Source organism: Betta splendens, chromosome 8 (assembly GCF_900634795.4).
Source record: "Betta splendens chromosome 8, fBetSpl5.4, whole genome shotgun sequence".
NCBI classification, from domain to species: Eukaryota; Metazoa; Chordata; class Actinopteri; order Anabantiformes; family Osphronemidae; genus Betta; species Betta splendens.
In genome coordinates, this window is record NC_040888.2 from 6,374,859 (window position 1) to 6,396,972 (window position 22,114).

The following is a 22,114-nucleotide window of genomic DNA, read 5'->3' on the forward strand; positions in this document are numbered from 1 at the left end:
AAGTGGAAGCCTATTTCTGGGAGCTGTCTATTCTTTCCCGTGTGAGACAGTAAATGCCTTGTTTCCATCTTCCCTACACGTCATTGTGACCACCAGCGCTACAATGGAAACCCTGATGAGGAGCACATGCAATTGCTCTCTTAATAAAATCTCACAGTTCCCCATTACACCCCGGCACAATGGGCCCCTCGGCTGCCCGCTGATTGAGTTCCTACTCTCCGGCAGCTATTACAGCAGCGGCCACTCCCTCCCACCAGCCTCACACCCTCACCCCGCTCACCCCGCTCCCCCCCTCCGTCTTCACCGGCCGTCTCCAAATCCTTGCTTGGCCTTTTTTTTGTGATCGTTTGATTCAGCGTTGCATCAGCTCCGTCTCTCCTTTCTTTATTCATTCCTTCGCGTTCACTTGCCCCCTTGAGACGCTCGTGCACGCACACAGCGAGAGACACCCGATTCCTCTGGTCTGCATTTGATCCGATCGATAAATGACTACTTTTAGAGCGTTACCCCATCCTATTGATGTGTGGCACACCTTTATCGGTATGACCTCAGCAGCCGCAGAGACAGAGTCTGTCAAAGAGCAGCGCTGATTATGAAGGATTTGGTGGAGGATTGCTAAAAGAGTCACGAGGTGGGTTTGATTCCTTTGCTGGGGAAAAGGGCAAAATGTTTCACAGAAGTGTGTTAGGTTGTGGGAAAGGGGATTTCTTTGTGTAATTGCAATTTCTTCTATGACAGAGATCTCTTTATTGATGTGAATGGTATGAATGTCTTTGGTATTAATGTGTTGCATAGGAAGGCTCCATAAAAACTAATTTGGCTTCCCATAATGAAAGGGTAGCATAAAATCAGCAACAGTGGAATTCCGTCAGTGGTGGTGAAACCATGACCTTATCTGATCTTTTTTAAGGTCAGGCTGTTGGTGCTGAATCAGAGCAGTGGTTGGTGGTCATGTGATCATGGCCCAAATTAAAGGATGAGCATGCAACTCGGATTTGATTTATTAAATTCTTCTGGCTCACACCCACTTTGAGGACTTTCGGAGCACAGCCGGCAGCCACTTTGTAGCGGATCAAAGAGGTAATTTTCTTCCCCTTGTTGACTCATAATGATATGATCAAAACATTATACGAGCGTGTGCGCTGGGGAAGTTTATGTAGCCACAAACTCTGCGTTGGTAAACAGACAAACTCACGGGTGGAAACTCAGGCTATTTGATTTACCGGTTTCACGACGGGAGCCAGGTAAACCCGTGTACCCCCCCCCCCCCCCCCCTGCAGTGTGGACCTAGTAAAGGTCAGCAGCTGGTGGCTCACTCACATTCAAACAGCTCCCTGAGCAGAGCTTAGACACCCGGGCTCTGAGAAGAAAAACCCTGTATTCCCCAGCAGGCGTCATGTGGAGGCCACATATGTGTAGGACACACAAAGAATTGTTAGCAGATGTTGTGGGAGGGGGGAGAAACATGGATGAAATCTGCCGTTTTGCGCCCTACACCACTCTCTTAGATTAAAGAATGGCTTCCACGCGTTTTTCTGCCACTTGGCAGAATGCGTGATGGACGAGCGGCTGGTGGCAGCGGTGTCCGGTTTTATGCCGATGACGCTGCCTTGTGCAGGTCAGACTTCTTTACCCAGTCTCTCTCCCACTCTGAGCCGCTTGTGTCATATTCATTTCATACAGACTAGAAAGTGGGCAGCCTGTGATGTACTTCATATTGATTTTTTTGTTTGTTACTCACATTTGAGCCGGTCGCCTGGCTTATCCGTGTGTGAAGGGACCGACGCCACGGGAGACAAGGGCGTCGGATCAGTCGGGTGCCGCTCTTAATCTCCCACCTCGACAAATCTCCCCGACTCGTCCTCGCGCCGCACTGACAGCCCGACAGGAGGGGTCCGGCCCGACAAGCTGCAGCGACAGGCAGCTCGTGCTGACAATAATGCAACCGTGGCCCGCCCTGACAAGAGCCCTTCCCTTCTCATTTCATTGAGAATGAAGAGGAGATGGAGGGAAAGAGAGGGGAGGTAGGGAGAGAGAGTGAGGCTGACTGGCATCTAAGGAAAAAGATTCTTGAGATCCAGACAACTGCAGCCTTTCAGACTGATAAACACATGGATGATGTTCAGTACATAGATGATTTAAACTACAGTAAGCCTGCATGTAAGCAAGTGGTGCAATATGGAAACACCCGACAAACTTAGAGACACATTTATCAGTTCAAATCTGTCACCGCACTTCATGCCATCAAAGTAAAAACAAATGCTGAGGAGATAGAACTTAAAAGTACAGTTCAATGAGAACATTTGATATGAATTCAGACCCTTCTGCAACTTCTGCTCACCCGTTCTGCGATAACATCTATAGGCTGCCTACATATCAAAAGCAGCATCAGATTATGTTGGAATGAGATTTATTTTTTGTGTATTTCATATTCAGCACTCGCTCCGACCTTCCTTCCCCCGACGCGCGGCCGGCAGCTCCTGCACAGAAATGACGCCGCGTGCATCATGTAAACCTACGACGCGGTCACAAGGCGAAGGCTTTCTGCCTCTCGTGCAACGGGCGAATCCCACACGTCGAACTCCACCGCGACGGGAAAAAAGCTGCCAACGCCGAAAATCATCCAGTCGTTTGTTGTGCTAAAAATGTGGGTGTGTGGCTCTTTGAAACTAATGTGATTAAGCTCTGCGCAAATACGTCGGACTTGACATTTCTTATTGGGGATTGGACCTGTTAATCCAATTTTAAATGTGAGCTTACATCTGTGATTTCACACAAGTTTAGCTGGAACAAATGCCACTTTTTTTTTTTTCTTTATTAATTATGATGACAGTTGCTCCGATAAATAAAAAAAATGCTCCTTTTAGGTTTTCTTGCAGCAGAATACACCCACCTGCTGTATCAAGACAAGTCTTACACTGCAAGTACAAAACAGCATGATAAAATGAAGTGAAATCATAATATTTCAATAACAAGAGTTGTTTTAACATTAAATAGTGGCTAAATCCCAAAGTGTAGACAGTATAGAGCACAGCAGAACCTCACTACTCGGTGTAGAAGCACGACATTCCCTGGCTGATATGCATTGGATTAGATCACAGTGGATTAGAGCGATGTGGAGGCAGGTTGTGGGAACAGATCACCTAGATTGAAGCGGGATTTCTAACACTTCTAAATGAGATATGGGCACGCATTCGGAGATAAGGAGCCGCGCATGAAAATGGGTCAATTGTTCTGCAGGTTTAGCTGGTGATTAAGACGATTATGTTCCGCCAGTGAACAACAATGGGCGGAAAGTAAGACAGCGGGCCTGGTTGCGCTCAGCCACTCCTGATCCCGATTCTGTCCCTCTCATCGGCCGTTCAGACTTTCATGTTTTGAGCGATGGGACTTAAGTAGTGAGGCTTGTCGGGCAGCAGATTTTTCTGCTGGAACAGAACATAACAGAGCACAGTATAATTTGACTCATTCCCAGACCAAAGAGTGTTTTGATGAAGGTTTGTGCGGCTGTGTTGCTGGTTACACCACCTCGTCCTCCATTTTTCAGAGGAGAGTGATTAGAGCAGGGGCACTTAGGCCAGCGCTAGTGGACTGCTATTGATTGATCGTACCCAGCCGTTTAGTCCTGGAGGGGAGGGAGGGTTTCCAGGCAGTCTTCTATTCCTCCATAATGAAAGGGAGGCAAAGCTTGCTGTCTCCTTTGATCCAGAGGGGATTAAAACTGTGTTGCTTATGGAAGGAGAAGGATCGGGACCGTCGGTTTTCTGCCCGTCTGCTGCACTGCTGAGAAAGTTATGCAGCGGTCTGCTGCGGAGTCTGAGGCTGGGACCCTTCACGATGCTTAACCTGAGCGGCTCCAGTCATCTGACAGACCGCCCGCTACTACAACACTGATCCGCCTGCGAACGCTTGCCTTTGTGATGCGTCACAACCGAAGGCAGCAGACCGGAGGTTTAAAATCCCTGAGTTCATTTTGATGTGCTCAACAGCTCCGTGGACAGCGATTTGACGGCAGGGCTGAAAAAAAAACACACACACTAACAAACTTGAAGCCACGCTTTTAATAATTAAGGCTGATTTTCTGTGAGAGAAAACATTTTCGAAGGAGCTGGTGAGGTGGAAGGCTTTGATACAGCCTCGGAGCCTTCATAAAACTTTTAGATGTAGGGAGAGTAATTGACATTTTTCGCAAGTTGGCAGTCAGAGCCTCATGTGCTTTGCCAAGTGAGCCCTCACGTTGGTGTGGTCAGTTTGCCTCGTTCTCCCAGTGTCTCTCTCTCTCTCTCTTTCTCACACACACTTTCTGTCCGGTGCATTTTCAGTTTGATCTGTTTTATGGATTTCTCTCACAGCTCAGTTGAAAAACTCAATTAATTGAGCCGAGCTGTGAAATATCTATCAGATGAGGATACAGTCATTTTTCAGAGCGTGGACCATGCAGTATTCATATCTGCATGATGCATAGAGTGCAAAACATAAACCGTGATGGAGAAGAGCTGATTTATGCACATATCTGCCTGACTTATCTGCAGAGGCACACGCACACACACACACACACACACACACACACACACACACACACACACACACACACACACACACACACGTTAAGGCAGCCACTGGTGTTGAATATGTAGACCAGGTAAATGAAAAATACGTATACTCCAAATGTCAGCTCGTGCTGGGGGGCTGTTCTTACTTAACACACACAGTGTTTCCCACATTCATGCTATCACAGTGTGAAGGTGAAGCTGTTAAAGAGACGCCGATGGCCGCTGGCAGAAGGCGCGACTGCGTCTGATCGCTCCCTCTCGCAGCTCGTGGCTCGTGGCGACTGGGAGGGAGCGACTCTTTCTTCTCTGCTTATCCCCCACCTCCGACCACCTCTCCATTAGGCCGGAGATCGTGGAGCAGCGTGAGGCCCGGTTGCTGCGTGCCTGCCAGAGAAACGTCTGCCATTATCGCCTATTTATCAGAAGTCGCTAAACTCGCCAATGCGCTACCTGGCATCGGCGCGTCAATAAATCACAGATCTCTGTGGTTGGTCCCGGCGTCTATAGCCCGCTGTCGCCCTGACACACTTTATATACTCTATTTTATTCACTTTTTATGTGCCGGGTTGATGTATTTTATCGAGCTAGTTACTACAGAACATAAACTAGGGATTACAGCCTTGTGCATAAAAAATCTGCCCCCCTGAGAGGAATCCAAGCAATCTGCTTTTAATATACCCCTCTTCTCTTTCTCCGCACCGATCCCACGCTTCACGTTCCGTCCCTCAGCCTGCCTTTCAATGTATGCAGAACCCGGCCACATTGTTTTCATATCCTATTAGCCGGAGAATGTGCCTGGCCTTCTCACCCTCCCCTGCTCCTCCTTTACCTTTTTTTACCTGTTATGACTTCCAGAAGCAGATGCTGTTATCTCGCAGGCTTTCAACAGCCTGTCACATCCACTAGCTGCTTCCTGCTTCAAAAGCTGTCTCCCACTACCTCGCTGGATGCACTCCCCGCGGTTCCCGGTGCCCGCTGCGAGGTGCAGCCGGCGATGTCAAACCCGCGAGGCTGCTGAAGAAAAGGAGGCGCCAGCAGAAGGGTCAGGATGATGGAGGGGGGGTAGAAAGCGTATGAGTGGAAGACTGAGGGGTGCCACTGCAATAAGTTTTCTCCCCGCTGTTTCCAAAGCCAACTTTATTGATTTCTCTAACCTGAAACACCGCCTCGGTAGAACCTTCCATCGTTCTATAGATTGGAATTGATTGCCTTGAGGCTCTCTTGTCCTGTAAATATTTGCAAGGCTTTATTGATTCCATTAGCGGCTGGCTATTTGTGACAGTGCTATGGATGAGTCCTGTTGGTAAGACTAAACTAATGCTGGGAGGCCGGTGCTTTTTTTTTTTCACGGCACATTAAGGTCTTGTTTCACACGTGTATTGTTGTATCCAATCCGTCCGGGCAGAGCCATTATGAAGCAAATGGTCGGGTGTTTAATTTGCGCGCCGCTTGTTAAAAAGCACAGCGTTCAGGCGGATGATGTACTAGCTCGTAGCCTTTCTCATTAGACCATTTGTTTATCTTCAAAGCGGGCATCAATACTCCATTTACCCTCCGCCGCTCCTGTGCATAAGCCTATAACTGCGCTTTGCTGTAGGGCGTCGCATCGCCGACCCCCTCGCTCGCACAAGCTGCTTTCCGCATGATGGAACGGGGGAAGCCAGGAAGCTGCAGCCGCGCGCCCGTGCAGCCCATACGCGGTGCTCAGCGATGTACAGTGGATATAGGCCGTGGGTGTTTCATCTAATCTGAGGAAGCGAAGGGCTGGGAGAGTGCTGCTTAAGAGCACAGGGGAGAGCGAGGTGGCCCACGCACCACTGCTCCGTTAACTCGCACCCCCCCCACCCTCTTCCTGCATACACTGCTGTTGTCTCAGGAACACAAAGACTATTTTCAGGCAGCCAATCCACAGCAGGGTGGGAAACTGCAGCCCTGCTTGCCCCTAAAAGCCTCCATGACTTTTTAATCGGTGGCTCAGGGCTCTGTGTCCAGTGGTTAGAGAGTGGACCCCACTGCCAGAGTTTCTGTCCACGGAGGGATCAACCCCCCCCCCCCCCAACACACACGCACACCCCCACGCTTGAATCTCAGGCCTGTCAAAGCAGTCAGGCATGGAGGTAGTGGATGGGTGGCATCTGAAGGTGAGCGAGGGAGGGAGAGAGACAAGGCTGGCAATGGAAAAGAGCAGTTTGTGGTTGAGAAGAGTGGATGGTTGAAGGGAGCCAGGAGGCAATGTTTGCAGGGAGAAAGAATTTATGTGAAACTGCTGAGAGAAGGAATAGCCCTGCACCAAAATAGCAATATCTGAGGTGAGAAGGAGTTAGTTCAGTGGAGTTGTAAGAGAAAAGGGATGTGCTTGTGTGCGTCTCTCTGTGTGTATATGGCACATTGCGATGGGACAACACAGCATTAGGAAGTGATGGATTGTTACACCATACCAAACAGAGTAGGAAAGGTGGGTGGTGGAATTTATTGGAGAGCTGGAAAGGTTTTGTGATGAATAATAGTCACGGGTGAATTGGTCATTGTCAGAACCCTCCAGAGCCTATTGAATCAGCAAGGCTGGAGTTTTACAATGAGCTCCAGTCATGAAGATCAGCCTGTTTTGGTCGTAATAGATGGAAAGTGAGTTGATGGAGGCAGGAGGCACAATGGATGAGGCCCCAGCTGCATTTGTCTGTGGGGAAGTGGGCCACACTGTCTCCCACGCGCCGCGCACACATCAGACAGCGGACACATCTGATGACCACGTCCAATGCGACCAACCCGCTGCAAGGCTAGCGTGCTGGCTAATGACGCCCTGTTGACCCATCGCTAATGATTCCCCTCAAATCAGCCAGGAACATGATGAGCCTTTGATCTGCCCCGTCATTAAGGGACTACAAAGTACACGCACTCTTTAATCTGATCAGGAATTCGACCGAGCACGGGTCAACTCACGAGACGCGCACGCACAGAAACGGGCATCGCCTTAATCGCGTATGCACATTCATGAAGATACACCTCAGTCATCTGCATGTCCTGTATTAAAATACTCGACTAGACACACACCCATGCACACAAAGAAGCGCACAAAGCCCTTGAATCCACGCCAGAGATGAACCATTTACTCGTTTTGGTAAAAGAGCAGTCATAAATAAAAGTGATGATTTATTAATACCCGGATTTATAATCCACTGCATTATATGTGTATTACTGCATATCACTTACACCGTGGTGCGCGTTAAAGTGATTCTAATAAAATTCTTAAGTGCCTACAGGCTTTTCAAAGCAGCAGCAGATCTCAGAGCAGTATCTCCTCAGTGTCTCACTAATGGGACTGATGTAAATATGTTCATTTGTGAATCTTCCCTCCAATTTAGCGGTGCTCATATTGTAGATGAAGATTATCCAGGGATTATGAGACTTGGGGAAAAAAATGCTATTTGATGTGTATTTATGCATGGCTTATAGATGTAGTAATATGGAATTAGGTCCCATCATGGGTGGAAAATACAAATGTGGTAAAGAAAAAAAAAACGAAAGGAGGCCCTCCTCCATCCGCTTGGCTCCGCGTCAGGTTGTCATTTACTGATGCTCATTGCCAAAAGAGGACGTTTATGATGCAAATCACAGGCTATAACTCCGCGTGGTGTGGCGGGCCGCATTAAGAGCTCAGATCACTCGTGCTGCTGCTGCTGCTGCTTGGGCGCCGGTAACATTATGCCACATGCGCTTGATCGTCGGTGCATATTTCAACGCGTGATTGCAGCCGGCGAGAGTCAATGCCTCCGCTTTGTAAGTCCTCAGAGGCGGAGAAAGTTCAGGGAATTACCAACATGATTTCTTTTTTTTTTTTTTTTTTTTTTATACTCTGGTGTGTTAAGAGCAGTGGTGGGAACATTTCAATTTCACAGCTGCTCTCTGAATGCATTAACCTAACGGAAGCTGGCGTTCCTATTTAAATTTATGTAATTTCTAATGATGACCTCCAGGATACACCTGAAAATCGTGCATTGTGCTGCGGTTGCACTTTTGCATTTAACTTCTGCACCGCACCACTTAGCATGCTTTACATTCTCCTGCGCGGACGTGACGCAGATCGGGGAGTAAAGGTTTGAATCCAGGACGGGACGGAGTCGATCATCCCTTCAGCGGAGTGCGGAATCTTCGCCTTCATCAAATGGAAGAAAACAACGCTGCCGATACGCTGTGAGCGATGCAACGCTAGCGCAAGTGCAAGCTTAAAGAATATAATTAGAAAGACATCATCAACCTCATATATTAGATAGCATTCTTGGCACGGCTCTCCAGTCTCTAGCTTGTGCCAGTGTTGTGATAACTATTGATTGAGAGCTATGGTTTTCCTGAGAGGTACGTTGCAATTTTTAGATCTACTGACTCGATGAGCTTGTTATTAATTGTGCGGTGAACAAGTCACAGAGGTTTTAAAGAGTTTTTAAGAAACAGCTTCTTCTATAGAATCGGATTTACAGGATGCCCCTTTGTTTTTTCAAGTCCTTCCAACATAAGCCTAATGGACTATATGTCTTGTGTAGTTATTCATGTGATTCTACAGCTTGCATAATTGTGTAGTATCAACTCGCTGTATTATTAGGCACATCTGATTTTAACGAGTCGAGCTTCACACACTAACAAACTGGAAAGAATGCGGGAGCGAACGCGGCCGATTCTCTCCCGCTTTGTTCGAGTCGCGTGCCTCTCACTCACGACGCGTTACTCTATCTGATAATTGCGGCGAACAATGTGGTGTGAAGCCATGTAAGAAGCAGCTAAACACTTTCATTAGCGTGATGTCGGGGCGTTTAGATCTTTGTCTTCCCGCTGGTGTGGTGTCGGCTGGCAGTCGTCGCACGGCGCCACGAAACCCGCCGACTTTCTTGCCGCTCGGGCGATGGGGAGGAGGGGAAATGAATGGCAGGAGCGGACAAAGAAGAGCCTTGAGTCTGTGCGGCCACTCGAAGGGGTTGGAGACGTGACCTTGCGGGAGCTGGACGGGAGGCTGGCGGCTTTGAGGTTCCGTCTGAAGTACGGCATGTGATCTTAGGTGTGATGGGGCGGCACAGAGCAGGACTTGGTGTTCCACCGCGGATGATGGGAGAAAATAGTAGTTAGAAGCCTCCTCTGTAATGTGGAGAGAGGCAGCGATGTGACAAGCTCAATTCCATCAGCTCTCACACTCCAGAGGTCTCAATTAGGAACAGGGAATCTGCGCCGACTTGATCACAGGGGTCACGATCCCTCTGCGCGTCGCCCCGGGCCTCCATCAGAGGCAGAAAAGCAGGGAAACAAACACCTATCCTCCTCACGCCGCTCTGCTGGACCCATCCATCATCTCCATCGCATGTAATGGAAGCCGCGTGGCGCGTTGTCAATGCAAGGTTCCAGTCCCCGAGTGCATGATGCATTGACACCGAAGAAGGTGTTTGTCTTCGGTAAAACAAGTAAATAAAGCGTTGCCGGCACTGATTGCTGTTGCCGCCCGGGCCCAGAGGAAGGGAGCGCAGCAGACAGACAGGCCGTGTAAACGTAATGAAGGCGATAATAATTCTTCTCTCTGTCAGCTGCTCGCCGCCATTAGCATTTACTGCCAGCCCCTGCCACTCACCGCTTGGCGCCCGTGCACTCTGCCACGCTGATAAGAATCACAATCACCAGGCGCTCCACGCGCATATATTACAATGGCAGGTGCCCCCGACGCCGCGCGCACAGCAAACACCATTAAGATGCGGGCGGTATCGCTCCAATTCAGAGATTCAAAGGGGATCGGGCTGCGTAGAGAAACACGGAGGGGTGCATTTCTGCCTGATAATGTTCCGGAGCCGGTATCGGCCCCCAAATGTCACGTTTTTCTGCCGTGACAGACACACACACACACACACACACACACACACACACACGGGCGCGTACTCGTGCCCTACAAGGCGTGAGCTAAGAACAAAGAGCAGGCAGCTCCTCGTAATTTCCTAAGCAAAGACGAGTCTCTCCCTCTAAAAACGGCACGACCCGATCCGAGCATCACTCAGTTAAATTAAGACCTGCCTGAGCGCTGCGCAATCTTCCCCGAGCACGCTGCGCTGCCCGTCCATCCGTGCCACGTGCCTTTCCAGGTGCATCTCAATCTCAGTGTGTGTGAAATAATGTTTCTCCCACCATACCATCTACTAATTAGGATCTAATTATCCAGCCTAGTGTAAACAATCGCAGCAGATGGCGTCGAGCGCGGTATTACCTCTAATGACCCGGGGCCCTGTGGAATTCACATTTCAGCGCGTTTGTTTATTTTCCTCCATTAGTCTTTGCCCTACTTTCTAAATTCACTTAGGCCTATTTCCAACCTTCTCATGCCTTGAGAGAAAGCTGCCCGCCTCCTATTCCCGATGCTGCTCTTGTTTTTTTTAGTTTTTCCTTTTTTTACATCTGCTATTCCTTCCGCTTACTGCCGTTTATCTGTTTTGTGTTGCTTTCTCTTGTTTCCTCCATTTTTTTATATATTCAAACCATGTCAATTAGCTCTCATGAAGATCAAGTGGAGCCTTGTACGTATTTTTTGCCTGACACGCTACCATCGCTCCTCTCCCCTGTGGAAAGAGAAAAGAGGGAAGTCGGAAGGGAACGCGTGTGTGATTTGCTGCACAGAAATCTTTACTTCTGCTTCCAAATTGCAGGCGTCGTCTGCGACTCCTGGGAAATAACGCTGTGATGTCAGTCACACGTGCGCCATAACCGGCGGAGAGCCCTGCCTGGTTCCCTGCTCTCCAAACCACACTTCCCTAAGACAAAACAATTTCATACATCTTGTCCTTAGAAAGTGTGAAATTGCCGTAGTGTCACATTCCTAAGTTGATCCACTGTTCTGTTGGTGCCAAGAATATTCTCACAGCTTCTCGGCTACGAGGCGAAGCTTGTTTGAGTGCCACAAAGTCAGACAAGAATCCCGGCTTCATCTTTTACAAAGCTTTGACTATCCCTTAGCGATTAAAGACATAACTTTCTTACATCTTACTACAGTTGTTCAGCTGTGGTTTCCCCACTCCTCATCAGACGAGGCTGAGCCGACTAGAGACTCGATGCTGCAGAGGGCGTGTAACAGTGGCTGTGGGTGTGCGAGGTCTCATTAATTGACGCCAGGCCCTGTGCCTGTGCTCCTCTGCGTGCCGTGTTCTCTGCCAGAAGCTGGACTTGCTAATTAGGCTCCTGGATATCACGGACACGTCCCCTGGTACGCTATACAATATACTGCTAGCGACTCAGAAACAGAGTGCCGAGGAGAAGGAGGGAGCGGGCCACGATGGATGGATGGATGGATGGATGGATGGATGGATGGATGGATGGATGGATGGATGGATGGATGGATGGATGGATGGATGGATGGATGGATGGATGGATGGATGGATGGATGGATGGATGGAGATATAGAGAAGGGAGTGATGCGGAGAGACAGAGAGTAAAATATGGAGAGACGTCCTGACAGAGAGCTCAAAAGGAATGGGTGCAGAGAGAAAGTGCAGGAGAGATGGATGACAAGTGATGAGAGGGCAAGGAGAAAAAGTATGAAAACTACTGTACTGGGAGAGATCAAGGCCGCCGAGGAAGATAGACTTCCACAACACTCAGAGAGGAAACTGTTATTGTGGTGGGGGGAAAACAGAAAAGAATAGAGACACTTAACGGGGGGAAGAGGAAGAAAGAGGCGGGAATCAAAAAGAACGATAGTTGAAGACAGGCAGAGCGTAGCAGAGAGGCAGTAAGAGGAGCATCGAGGCAAACGGGGAAGAATTCCAAACAGTGTGTGTCTGTGTGTCTGTGTGTCTGTGTGTGCGTGTGTGTGTGTGAGACGGAGCGCTTGTGTGACTGTGAATTTGTCTGTGCTGCGCACTGGAGTGTCCAGATAATTCAATCTACTGCCCATTGACTGGCCTCCCGCTCCGTCTTCACTCCTAATTAAATCTCCATTTGTTGGCTGGATGCTACTGCTTCTAATTGTGTAGCATCAGAGAGACACACCTTATGCACGCGCGCGCACACACACACACACACACACACAGAGGCATCCCAGACACGTCACCGTGGCACATTACACCTCAATTAATCACATCAATTACACATCAATTAACCCGTGGCAATCCGCTAAATACAGCTCGGGCGGAGGGAGCATTTCATGTGCGGTGACCCGGGGACGTTTCCTGCGCGACATCAAAGCAGACGCAGCATCAAAAAGAAAAACATTTTAGACGGCTTAACACTAAAATCCATATTCCTGCTTCAGCTCTTCCTCTGAGCATTGTGCACGATTCTATGAGCTGTTAAAAGCGTCTCATTTGGGCCATGAATATTTCACACTGCAACACGGATACTAAGGAGTGCAGTCTCCTGGATGGTTGGCAAACTTAACTTAGTGCCTGTAAATGTGAGACGGGTGTGTGTGTGTGTGGGGGGGGTCCTCCAGATGAATGTAGGGATGTATGGTAACGATATCTCTCCTTGGTGTCTTTTAGTCGTGGCCTGGTTGTTCGGCTCCTTCTTTAATGGCCCGCTTCACCTTGCTGCCGACTGTTAGAGGACACCCCTTCTTTCCCATTTCTCTTTCTCCCTCTCGGTCCCTCACCTCGCTCTGCCTCTACTCCGCTTTTCAATCTCCCTTTGTTTTTATCATTAAGCCCCGCGTTTCTCTCGCCATCTGTTTCTCGCCGTCCCTCTCGTCTTTCCCCCCGCTCGCCCTCCCCCTTTCATTTCCTTTCAGGACCGCATGTTTTCTGACTCACCTACGTGATGGAGTGTTCGTCGGCGGGGTGCCTGTTGTCACGGTGACGGAGTGACAGATCAGCCTGACCTTCTGGGACGGACTGTTTTCATGGCGGATAGGTGTGAATAGTTCAGTGTGTGTGTGTGTGTGTGTGTGTGTGTGTGTAGTTGTGTGTGTGTGTGTGTGTGTGTGTGTGTGTGTGTGTGCGTGTGTGTGTGTGCATCAAAGAACTTCGCCTAAACTCACAAAGCAACAAATGAATTGTGTAAGACAACCTGGGGCTGTGCTGTATGTGTGTTCGCATGGGGGGTGTTTCATCAGCTTTTAAGATGCTTTTAACCCCCTTCCACCGAGCGCCCAACACACACCATTTCACAGGCCCATTAATAGGCCAAGGTCAGTGCCATGACTGTTGCATGGCCCCCATCAGAGCGATGTTAAAGTCCGATTGGAGGAGCTAAATGACAGCTATAAATTTTCCTGCGTGACATAACGTCCCATGAGGTGAGCTGGAGGTGGTCGATGGAGAAGGGAAGTTATGTCGGCACACACAGGGCAGCTGGCTCAGGAAATAGAGACACTAAACTCCTAGTTGCTCCCGGTGGGTCTGGCTACTGTAGCCGCCGTCGGCGTGTGCATGCGTGCGTGCGAATGGATGAATGACAAGCAACGCCGTAAAGTGCCTCGGGTGAAGGAGGTGGTCACTAAGTGCAGACCATTCGCCAGGTGCATCTGTGGAGAAGAAGAAGAAGAAGAAGAAGAAGAAGAAGAAGAAGAAGAAGAAGAAGAAGAAGAAGAAGAAGAAGAAGAAGAAGAAGAAGAAGAAGAAGAAGAAGAAGAAGAAGAAGAAGAAGAAAAGAAAGTAGATGCCAAGGTTTCTTAAAGATAATAGACCTGCGGCGGTTGTAACGAGGGCCTTGTCGCCGCGGTGCAAGAGTGTCGAGCGGCGGGCATGCGGATTAGAACAGGGGCAGAAGGATCCCCCTGCTAGGCCGGAGCATAGGTAAGGAGGTGAGGCACGGAATCGCTGAGAGGCAGAATACACGACAAAGACCAAATGTGAACGCCGGCTGTGTGATTGCGTGCCAGCGTGGCACCACGCGGCGCACAATGGGCCCCGGTCTATAAAGCCGCCCCGGCGCCTGTGGTCTTTGTCTCACGGCCATTAAAATTCTGCGTATGCAGCAGGGGGGGGGCGCGGCTGGAGCCACGCCACCATTCAACCTCAGCTGTCAGGTTAGAATAAGGTGTTTTTATATCTGTGGTGAATAGGCTGTGATGGTGCAGCTTGACTGTTGGGGGCAGCTGCTCTGCACAGCAGCCACATTAAAGCCCTCCTGGTCTTCCCATGCCAGTTATTGGCCTTACCTAAGGCTTCGCTTGGCTTTCATCTGTGTTCATCTGGTCTTAGAGGACTCCAGCTTCCTAGGATTTGAAGCTTGCAGCGCCCGCCGTATCTCCCACTGTCCCCGGAATCTTCCCGGCTAATGCTCTTCATTTCATTCCCCGCTCCACCCCTGTCAGCTTTATCGCGCCGCGATCAGACAGACACGGGCATGCCTCGAGTGCAAAGCTGCTGCTCTTTTTCCATCAACAGGTCCCTGTCTGTATAAACCACATTCTCATCCCCCATAAAATTGCAAATGAACGATGTAAGTCAAATTAGGCATAAGATCGTGGCTCATTATTCCACAAATGGAGGGAATTACATTGACCTGACACATTAGTGACAGCAGCCACGTGCCGTCGCTACTCTGCAGAACTTACCAGTACCAGGCAAAAGTTGGGACAGATAGAAATGGCTGAAGGACATTTACGTTACACGACGGTCACTTAACACACACACACTAGTCATCAGCTTAAAACTGATAAAAAAGAAGGTGTTTCTGTGTCTGACCACCAACACAAACCTACTGTATGCAGCGTCAGCAGAACCACCTCGCTGTTTCCGCTGCGAAAATCAAAAAGTGCCAACGATAAGGCAGATTAGCAGAATGGAGTTCAGACAAGGGGCTCCCGGTCGGAAGCTCGTTAGATTCCGGAGCCCAGTGTGCAGAGGGCTCGGTCCTATCTGGAGATCACTTCAGTTGTGTGTTACTGATAGAAAGCCTCCCTTGCGCCGTGCTGAAAGCTTCTCCCTGGACCGGCTCTGCCTCTGGAAGTATAAACTTCTGTTAGCTGGGACTCGGATGAATGGGCAGTAACCAGCGCAAGCACATGAATGGCACTAAACAGGTAACCACAGCAGTGATTACAGTGCACTCAATTCCCAGTTTCACAATTGCACATCAGTACCTGGGTATTATGCATATGCCTCAGACAATCGATGTGTGAGTCTGGGTCTCTAATGGTGGCTTGGTGATGGAGCCGCATTGCTAAGTGCACCAAGCCTCTGAACCTGCTGGAAATGCTTGGATGTCACCTGTGTGGATTTGTTCGGGTGGAAGTGAATGTTTTGCGATTGTGTGTGTATGTGTGTGTGTGTGATGTGCGAATACATTTAGGAGTGGATGGAATTACAGCAAAGCCGCTACTCCAGCGGCTAGTGCTGGGGGAGCCCATTTGGGCTCAGACGGGGGGATCAGTTTCAAGGGCCTGTAGGGTTTGACACTGTTTGTTTTGGAGACGTCCGTGCGAGGGCGGCAGAAAGGAGAGATTAGCCAGGTAGTGGAGTGTTGTTGTTACCAAACGGAAGAAGCGTGAGGACGGGTTTCGGAGACCGACAGCAACGAGGCGGCTGTTCACCCGCTTTCGCGAGTGCCGTGTTCACGGGCGATAGAAAAGGGGGTTAGCTGCAACGCTCCGAGGGGGTTATTGTGCATTCCGCCGCACGTACGCGCTTCCTGTTATCTGTGTTTGTGTTTGGGTGCAGACTGCGTGCACGGCTGCCTGTGTGCAACATAAAGGTGCACAGTCATTCTTTTATTTACAGTTTCAATCAGGCTCAATTTTCCATATCCACTTTGCCGCTCGGCGAGGCTGTCCCCGTGTTCACCCGGCTCCACCGCGCCATAACCAACCCCCCCCCCCCCACTTTCCCTCTCTCGCCACCATAAATCTGGGCTTGAACTTGAAGCAGGGGTGTGTGGGGAGAGATCAGAAAGGAGCCCCAGTAATCAGCCGTGAGTGAGTCAGCCAGCGCGGTACACCCAGAACCAGGCGCGCTCGGGGCCTCGGCGGCTTACTGCAACTATTAATACAGACTTTAATTAGCCCGCCGCAAACACTGGCACAATCGGCTCAGTGTCGCCCGTGGCCGGTGAGGCAGACAGATCAATAGGTCTGATCATGCCTTTTTCATCAGCTCAAATGAAAGCACTTTGTCTCCGAGCGCAGGCCCGGACCTTGCGTATCACCTTAGAGGCTTTGTGTGGCTGCGGCGGCTGTGTGCAGCGTTGCGCACGGGGTCTGTATAATCTGGCTGCATTAGGAAACTATAAAGATAAATGAAGGGAGGCACACAGCATAACTCATCCTGTCAGGGAAGGGGGCTTTAAGGCTGGGAAACTTTGTGTTTTCTAAAAACGGGTGCTACCACGCCGGCTCCCGTTTCCTAGTTTCACGCTCTTGCTTCCTCCCACTTCCTCATAGTCTTCCTTGTTTACAACCTCTGCTGTATTTTTCTCCATCTGATTTCTGCCCGTCTCTCACCCCCGTCCTCGTTTTACTGATCTGGAGTTTGGGAGTGTTCATTTACACTTCTTCCGCTGCACAAATTGCTCCTCTACCTCTTTGCCAGCGCATTTCAAATTGAAATAAAGGACTAAGCTGCTTTTGCGGTGGCAACTTATTCCACGGGCTTTTGGCAGGCTTTTCTGTTGACCTTCAAGTTCCCAATCAGAGCGGGAGAAAAAATGGAAATAGCTTGAGTCCTCATTTCCTGAGAATTGTTGGAAATGTGTTGTGTGCTCGCTCGCAGAGGTTACGGAATCACTGAATCACTGTCTTCTCTCCGCCGAGTTCGCTTCGCATTCTTTCTCTTGATTATTCCCATTTTTTTCACAGTAGACGATGTCCCACCTTACTTCAAGATGGACCCTCCTCAGACCCAGGTTCACCTGGAGGGCAACCGCCTCGTCCTAACCTGCATGGCCGAGGGCAGCTGGCCGCTGGAATTCAAGTGGATCTATAATGGGACCGAGATCACTCCATTCTCCTTGGAATACAGGTACGAGAGCCTCTCCTGCCGGAGCTGAACTGTGTTATGATTCTATATAGATACCCCAGCTATTTACCGACATGGGGACATTTAACTGTAACTAATAGCACAATTGCTCATTTTTATTCATATTCCACACTTGCTTTATGGATTTATGCAGCAGTGATTCAGCCCCGTGTCTCCTGCGCGACACAACATCTTGCGTTGAGGGGATTGTCAAATTTATTCCGACTTGTGTCGCGCGCTGCAGTCAACCTTTGGAGATGTTGCGAGCAGATAACTCCTCTCCTCTACTCTTGTTGTGCGCTCAAATACATCATCGCTGCGACACAATCACACAGCGCATATTTTCATCGGATTACGCGGTGTGGGTGGGCGACTGGCACTGCTCCGTCAGCACTAGGATGCTGTTTCACTGACCGTGGAGTTCTCCCGGACAGTTTTATTATGTGCCTCACTCCTCCAAGCGCACGGCGCAGCGCTAACAAGCAATCGGTGCTGTGTCCATATGCACGTTTGCATGGACATACCCGCACATTTGTACAGTACCAGTCGCTTTCTATTCCCGTAACGACTGTCCTGTCTACTGAATGGACCCTTAGAGGTGGACAGGTGGCATTGTCTGATCACTATCACTATCCCCACACACACCTTCGCCTCCCCCGTCTGTCTTTCTCTCTCACATCCTCCTCGCCCCTTCCTCTCCCTCCCCCCCTCCCTCCCTCCCCCCCGTCTCCTTTCTTGACTGGTCTCTCACGTGGCTTAGTCTCTAGGTCTGCCTCGCAGGCCAGCCCTCTGCTTGTTATTCCTCACCAGCCCTGATCAAAGAGAAGAACTGGAATCCATTTAATCAGACCCCCCCACCTCCCCCTTGCCTCGAATTGCGGTGCGAGGGGGAACATGGCAGGGGTGGACTACGCGCTCCTAAGTGGCTGTAGCAAACCAATTAAAAGGGACTCAGCTCCGGGGTTATCCAGCTCGCATTTCACACACACCATTTAACGTGAATGCACGTCGGGGGCAAAAGGGAGCGATGGCTGCCCCAGACGTGATAACAATGGGATTTTGTAAGTCCTGCCACTCAGGAGCTCACCCGTCTCTGCCTTAAAATATCACCCTTCCTCCTTTAGTCAGCCGTCTACTGTCCATCACACTGTCCTGCTGTTCCTACTTTAGATCCTTCATGCTTCGTATCTAAGTGGAATGCCATTTAAGCTGTGTTTCAGGTGCCCGTCGAAACATCTTGATTAATTTAGCACCTTGAGTGCGGGGGATGAAAAGTGCCAAGATGACAAATGTCGCTGTCTGTCATCACGATGATGACTAATGGCACTTGGCGTTGTGTGTGTGCTCATTAGGTACCTGATCCCCTCGCTGGACCGATCGCACGCTGGCCACTACCGCTGCATCGTCAGGAACCGAGTGGGCGCTATAATGCAGTGCAGCACCGAAGTTCAGGTTGCCTGTAAGTGCTGTTTTCTTTATATATAAAAAACCCCGATTTGTAGTTTTCACGCAAGCATTGCCATGCACAGTATGTGGATGAGTCACTCTGAGTAAAGGAGCTTAGCTTTTGAATGCACTATACAGTATAATGTGGCAATTATGACAATAATGTAATTTTTATTTTTACTTCCATGAAAATTCTCCTCCAGCATTATTTTTTCATTCTCACTCGCCCTGTTTGACTCTTCTCCTTTCTATCTCTACTCCTCATGCCTAATAGATATGGGTGGTTTTGTGGAGGGTGAAAGGTCTCAAACTGTATCCCAAGGTGAGGGTGCTCTCATCCACGCGCCTCGAATCCACAGCTTCCCCAGGCCACAGATCACGTGGTTCCGAGACGGGCGTAAGATCCCCTCCAGCAGCCGTATGTAAGTCCGCCCTCGCCCCGGTGAGCCCTGCGCTCAGATGTGCGAGTTGTTGACGAATGCAGAGATGCCGAAGCGAAATATCTTTCACTTCAGAGAACTCGATAAGAGCTCGATACAAAACAGCGAATTTCTACCCCCCCCCCCCCACACACACACACACACCATGTGAGGGAAGTTGTGCAGAATAGCTGATGAACGAATGTTAGCGCGAGTCTTGTGTTCATCATTGAATCACCTCTCAGTGATGAAGCCGGTTATTATATCTCTCCTATTGACTTTGCAGGCAGAATGATTGAAGGGTGGAGACAGAGCAGGCAGCGGGGGAACCAATTAGACGAAATTGGACAAAAGACCCCAATTGATGATATGTTTGACTGACAGAGCTCCCTCTGGGTGGATTTCTGTAGGGGAGGATGTGTATGTATGCAGTGAGTGTGGGTGACTGTACGCTCATATGAGCTGTACTCTGAACGTGGCTGCATGTGTAGTTGTGTCTGTGGGTTGTTGGGTTTTTTTTACGTGACGTTCAGATGTCGTTTTTCTCAGGAATCACTGATGGAGCTCACCTGAGATTAATTTTGCCATCCAGATAAATAGAGGCAGGCAGCATGCACCTCCTCAGAAACCACCTCCTCATCTATAATTCACCAGTCAGCTTCATAGGTGACATAAAGACTTTTACCCTGAATTGATGCTCTTCCTTGAAGATTGCTGTGTGTATCCTCAGCCTGCAGGGTGCCGAAAAGAGGAAAAAACGAAAACACAGTACAAGCACCGAGGGAGGTTTCAGGGAAAAATCTTAACCCATTCCCTCAATGTTTGTCCAAATCCAGAGGCGGTTACTACAGTATGCAGCTGAATCCCATCACAAGGGAAGTGGCGACGCAATTGCACAATGACAATGAAAGGCACTGACAGGACACTAGGCATTTGCTGCTTGTTTGCTCACTTTGTGTCAGGCTGCATTGATATTCCCAGGCGCGCGCCTGTGTGTGTGTGTGTGTGTGTGTGTGTGTGTGTGTGTGTGTGTGTGTGTGTGTGTGTGTGTGTGTGTGTGTGTGTGTGTGTGTGTGTGTGTGTCTAGAACAGTGCGCTGGGAGAAACACAGCTCCCTTAATTGTCCAGGAGTGTGTCTGTTTACCCTGCGCCAATGAGGCAGATGCTGGTAGATACAAGCAGCCCAATCTAGCGCGGTGCTTAGCGTCAGGTCTGGTTTAATGGGCCTGTCGCCGGCGTTTCGGGACCGCCGGGCCCGAGCAGACGCTCGGCGCTGGTCGAGGCCACTGAGCCAGAGAAATCACAGACCTTTTAAACCAAGCCGAGGAATTTTTGAAGCCGCTTCCTGGTAAATCTGCGCAGTTTTTTACAATAAATCGATTCAGCCGCCCCCCACGCTGTTCTATGACCAATTAACTCACTTGAACATAATGTGACTCTTTTAATACACAGCTAACTGAGCAACTACTTCCATCAGCGAAGCTCACACCGCAGTATCTCATATGAGCAGACTAGCTTATCTTAATCCCTTGAGGTTTTTCTACACTTTTTGAAATGAAAATGAACTTTGTGTTACTACCCAGGTGCTGCGGTGACAGCCAGCCTACCACTGTGAGGCACAAGCTGAATGTTCAACTAGTTCTTGGAGACACTGTGTGTGTGTGTGTGTGTGTGTGTGTGTGTGTGTGTGTGTGTGTGTGTGTGTGTGTGTGTGTGTGTGTGTGTGTGTGTGTGTGTGTGTGTGTGTGTGGCAATGGCTGTTTCTGGGGACTGATTTTGAAAAGCTCACCAGGCACGCGGGAACTTTTGGCAATTGTAGAGTTGTAGGCCCCAGTTTGTTCCACCCACTACCTGGGGTTGTGTCATCATGAGAGATGTTATGTTGATGTTAGGTGAATGTCAGTTAGATGCTGAACCAGCCGATGCTTCATATTCACGCAGAGCCATCACCCTGGATAACACGCTGGTCATCTTGTCCACCGTGGCCCCCGATACAGGACGCTATTATGCCCAAGCCGTCAATGACAAAAATGGGGAGAACAAGACCAGTCAGCCCATTACACTCACAGTAGAGAGTAAGTACCCGTGAACACACACACACACACACACACACACACACACACACACACACACACACACACACACACACACACACACACACACACACACACACGTCTTCTAAAGCAGATTGTCTTAACAGGTTGCTGCAGACGATTGGTTTTAAAGTTTTGCCACTCTCTCGTTCTCCACCTGTTAAGAGACAATAGAAACGGAGACTGTGCCTTCTGTTAAACTACCTCCTATTAGATAGATGGCTTTTGGTTTTCACTGCTCCTCCCCAGAGTCAAGCCGTTCGCCTCACTGCTCACATCAGCCAATATAGTGAACTTTTGCTTTGATAGCTCACAAAGAAGCAAATTTATGAGAATGACACTGAGCGAAGGGAGCATAATTCAGGAGACACACACCCAAGTACTGTAAACACGTCGCTTTTAAAGTTTGGTCTCTTGGAACGTGTTGACGGCTTTGAATACAGTTCGGCGTTTCTCATGCAAACATGGTTACATGTCAGATTATTAGTGTTTAGCTGAACCTGAAGCTTCCTGATCCTCCCACCTACTGTCATCTCCTTTCATTTAAACACAGTCACACGAATGTGGCCCACCTACGGCTGTTTCATCTGAATAACATCACCGTTTGCCTGCTCGCTAAAAGCAGTCAATTAAAGAAAATGCTAAAACGTATTTTCTAGCTAACTGGCTCTTTATCACAATATTTTACACCA

At 49.3% G+C, this 22,114-nt stretch overlaps 1 protein-coding gene across 5 annotated transcripts in view; it reads left to right on the forward strand.

Annotated features, from left to right (window-relative positions):
- LOC114860058 (protein sidekick-2-like) overlaps positions 1-22,114 on the forward strand; it is a 72,284-nt gene that overhangs the window by 22,354 nt on the left and 27,816 nt on the right. For 4 of the 5 annotated variants that reach the window (XM_055510851.1, XM_055510853.1, XM_055510854.1 and 1 more), the window contains exons 2-5: positions 17,305-17,467; positions 18,817-18,923; positions 19,185-19,332; positions 21,271-21,404. In XM_055510851.1, the coding sequence (XP_055366826.1) occupies positions 17,305-17,467; positions 18,817-18,923; positions 19,185-19,332; positions 21,271-21,404 (552 nt within the window). The remainder of the gene's footprint in view (positions 1-17,304; positions 17,468-18,816; positions 18,924-19,184; positions 19,333-21,270; positions 21,405-22,114) is intronic. The other variant, XM_055510852.1, reaches the window with a different exon arrangement.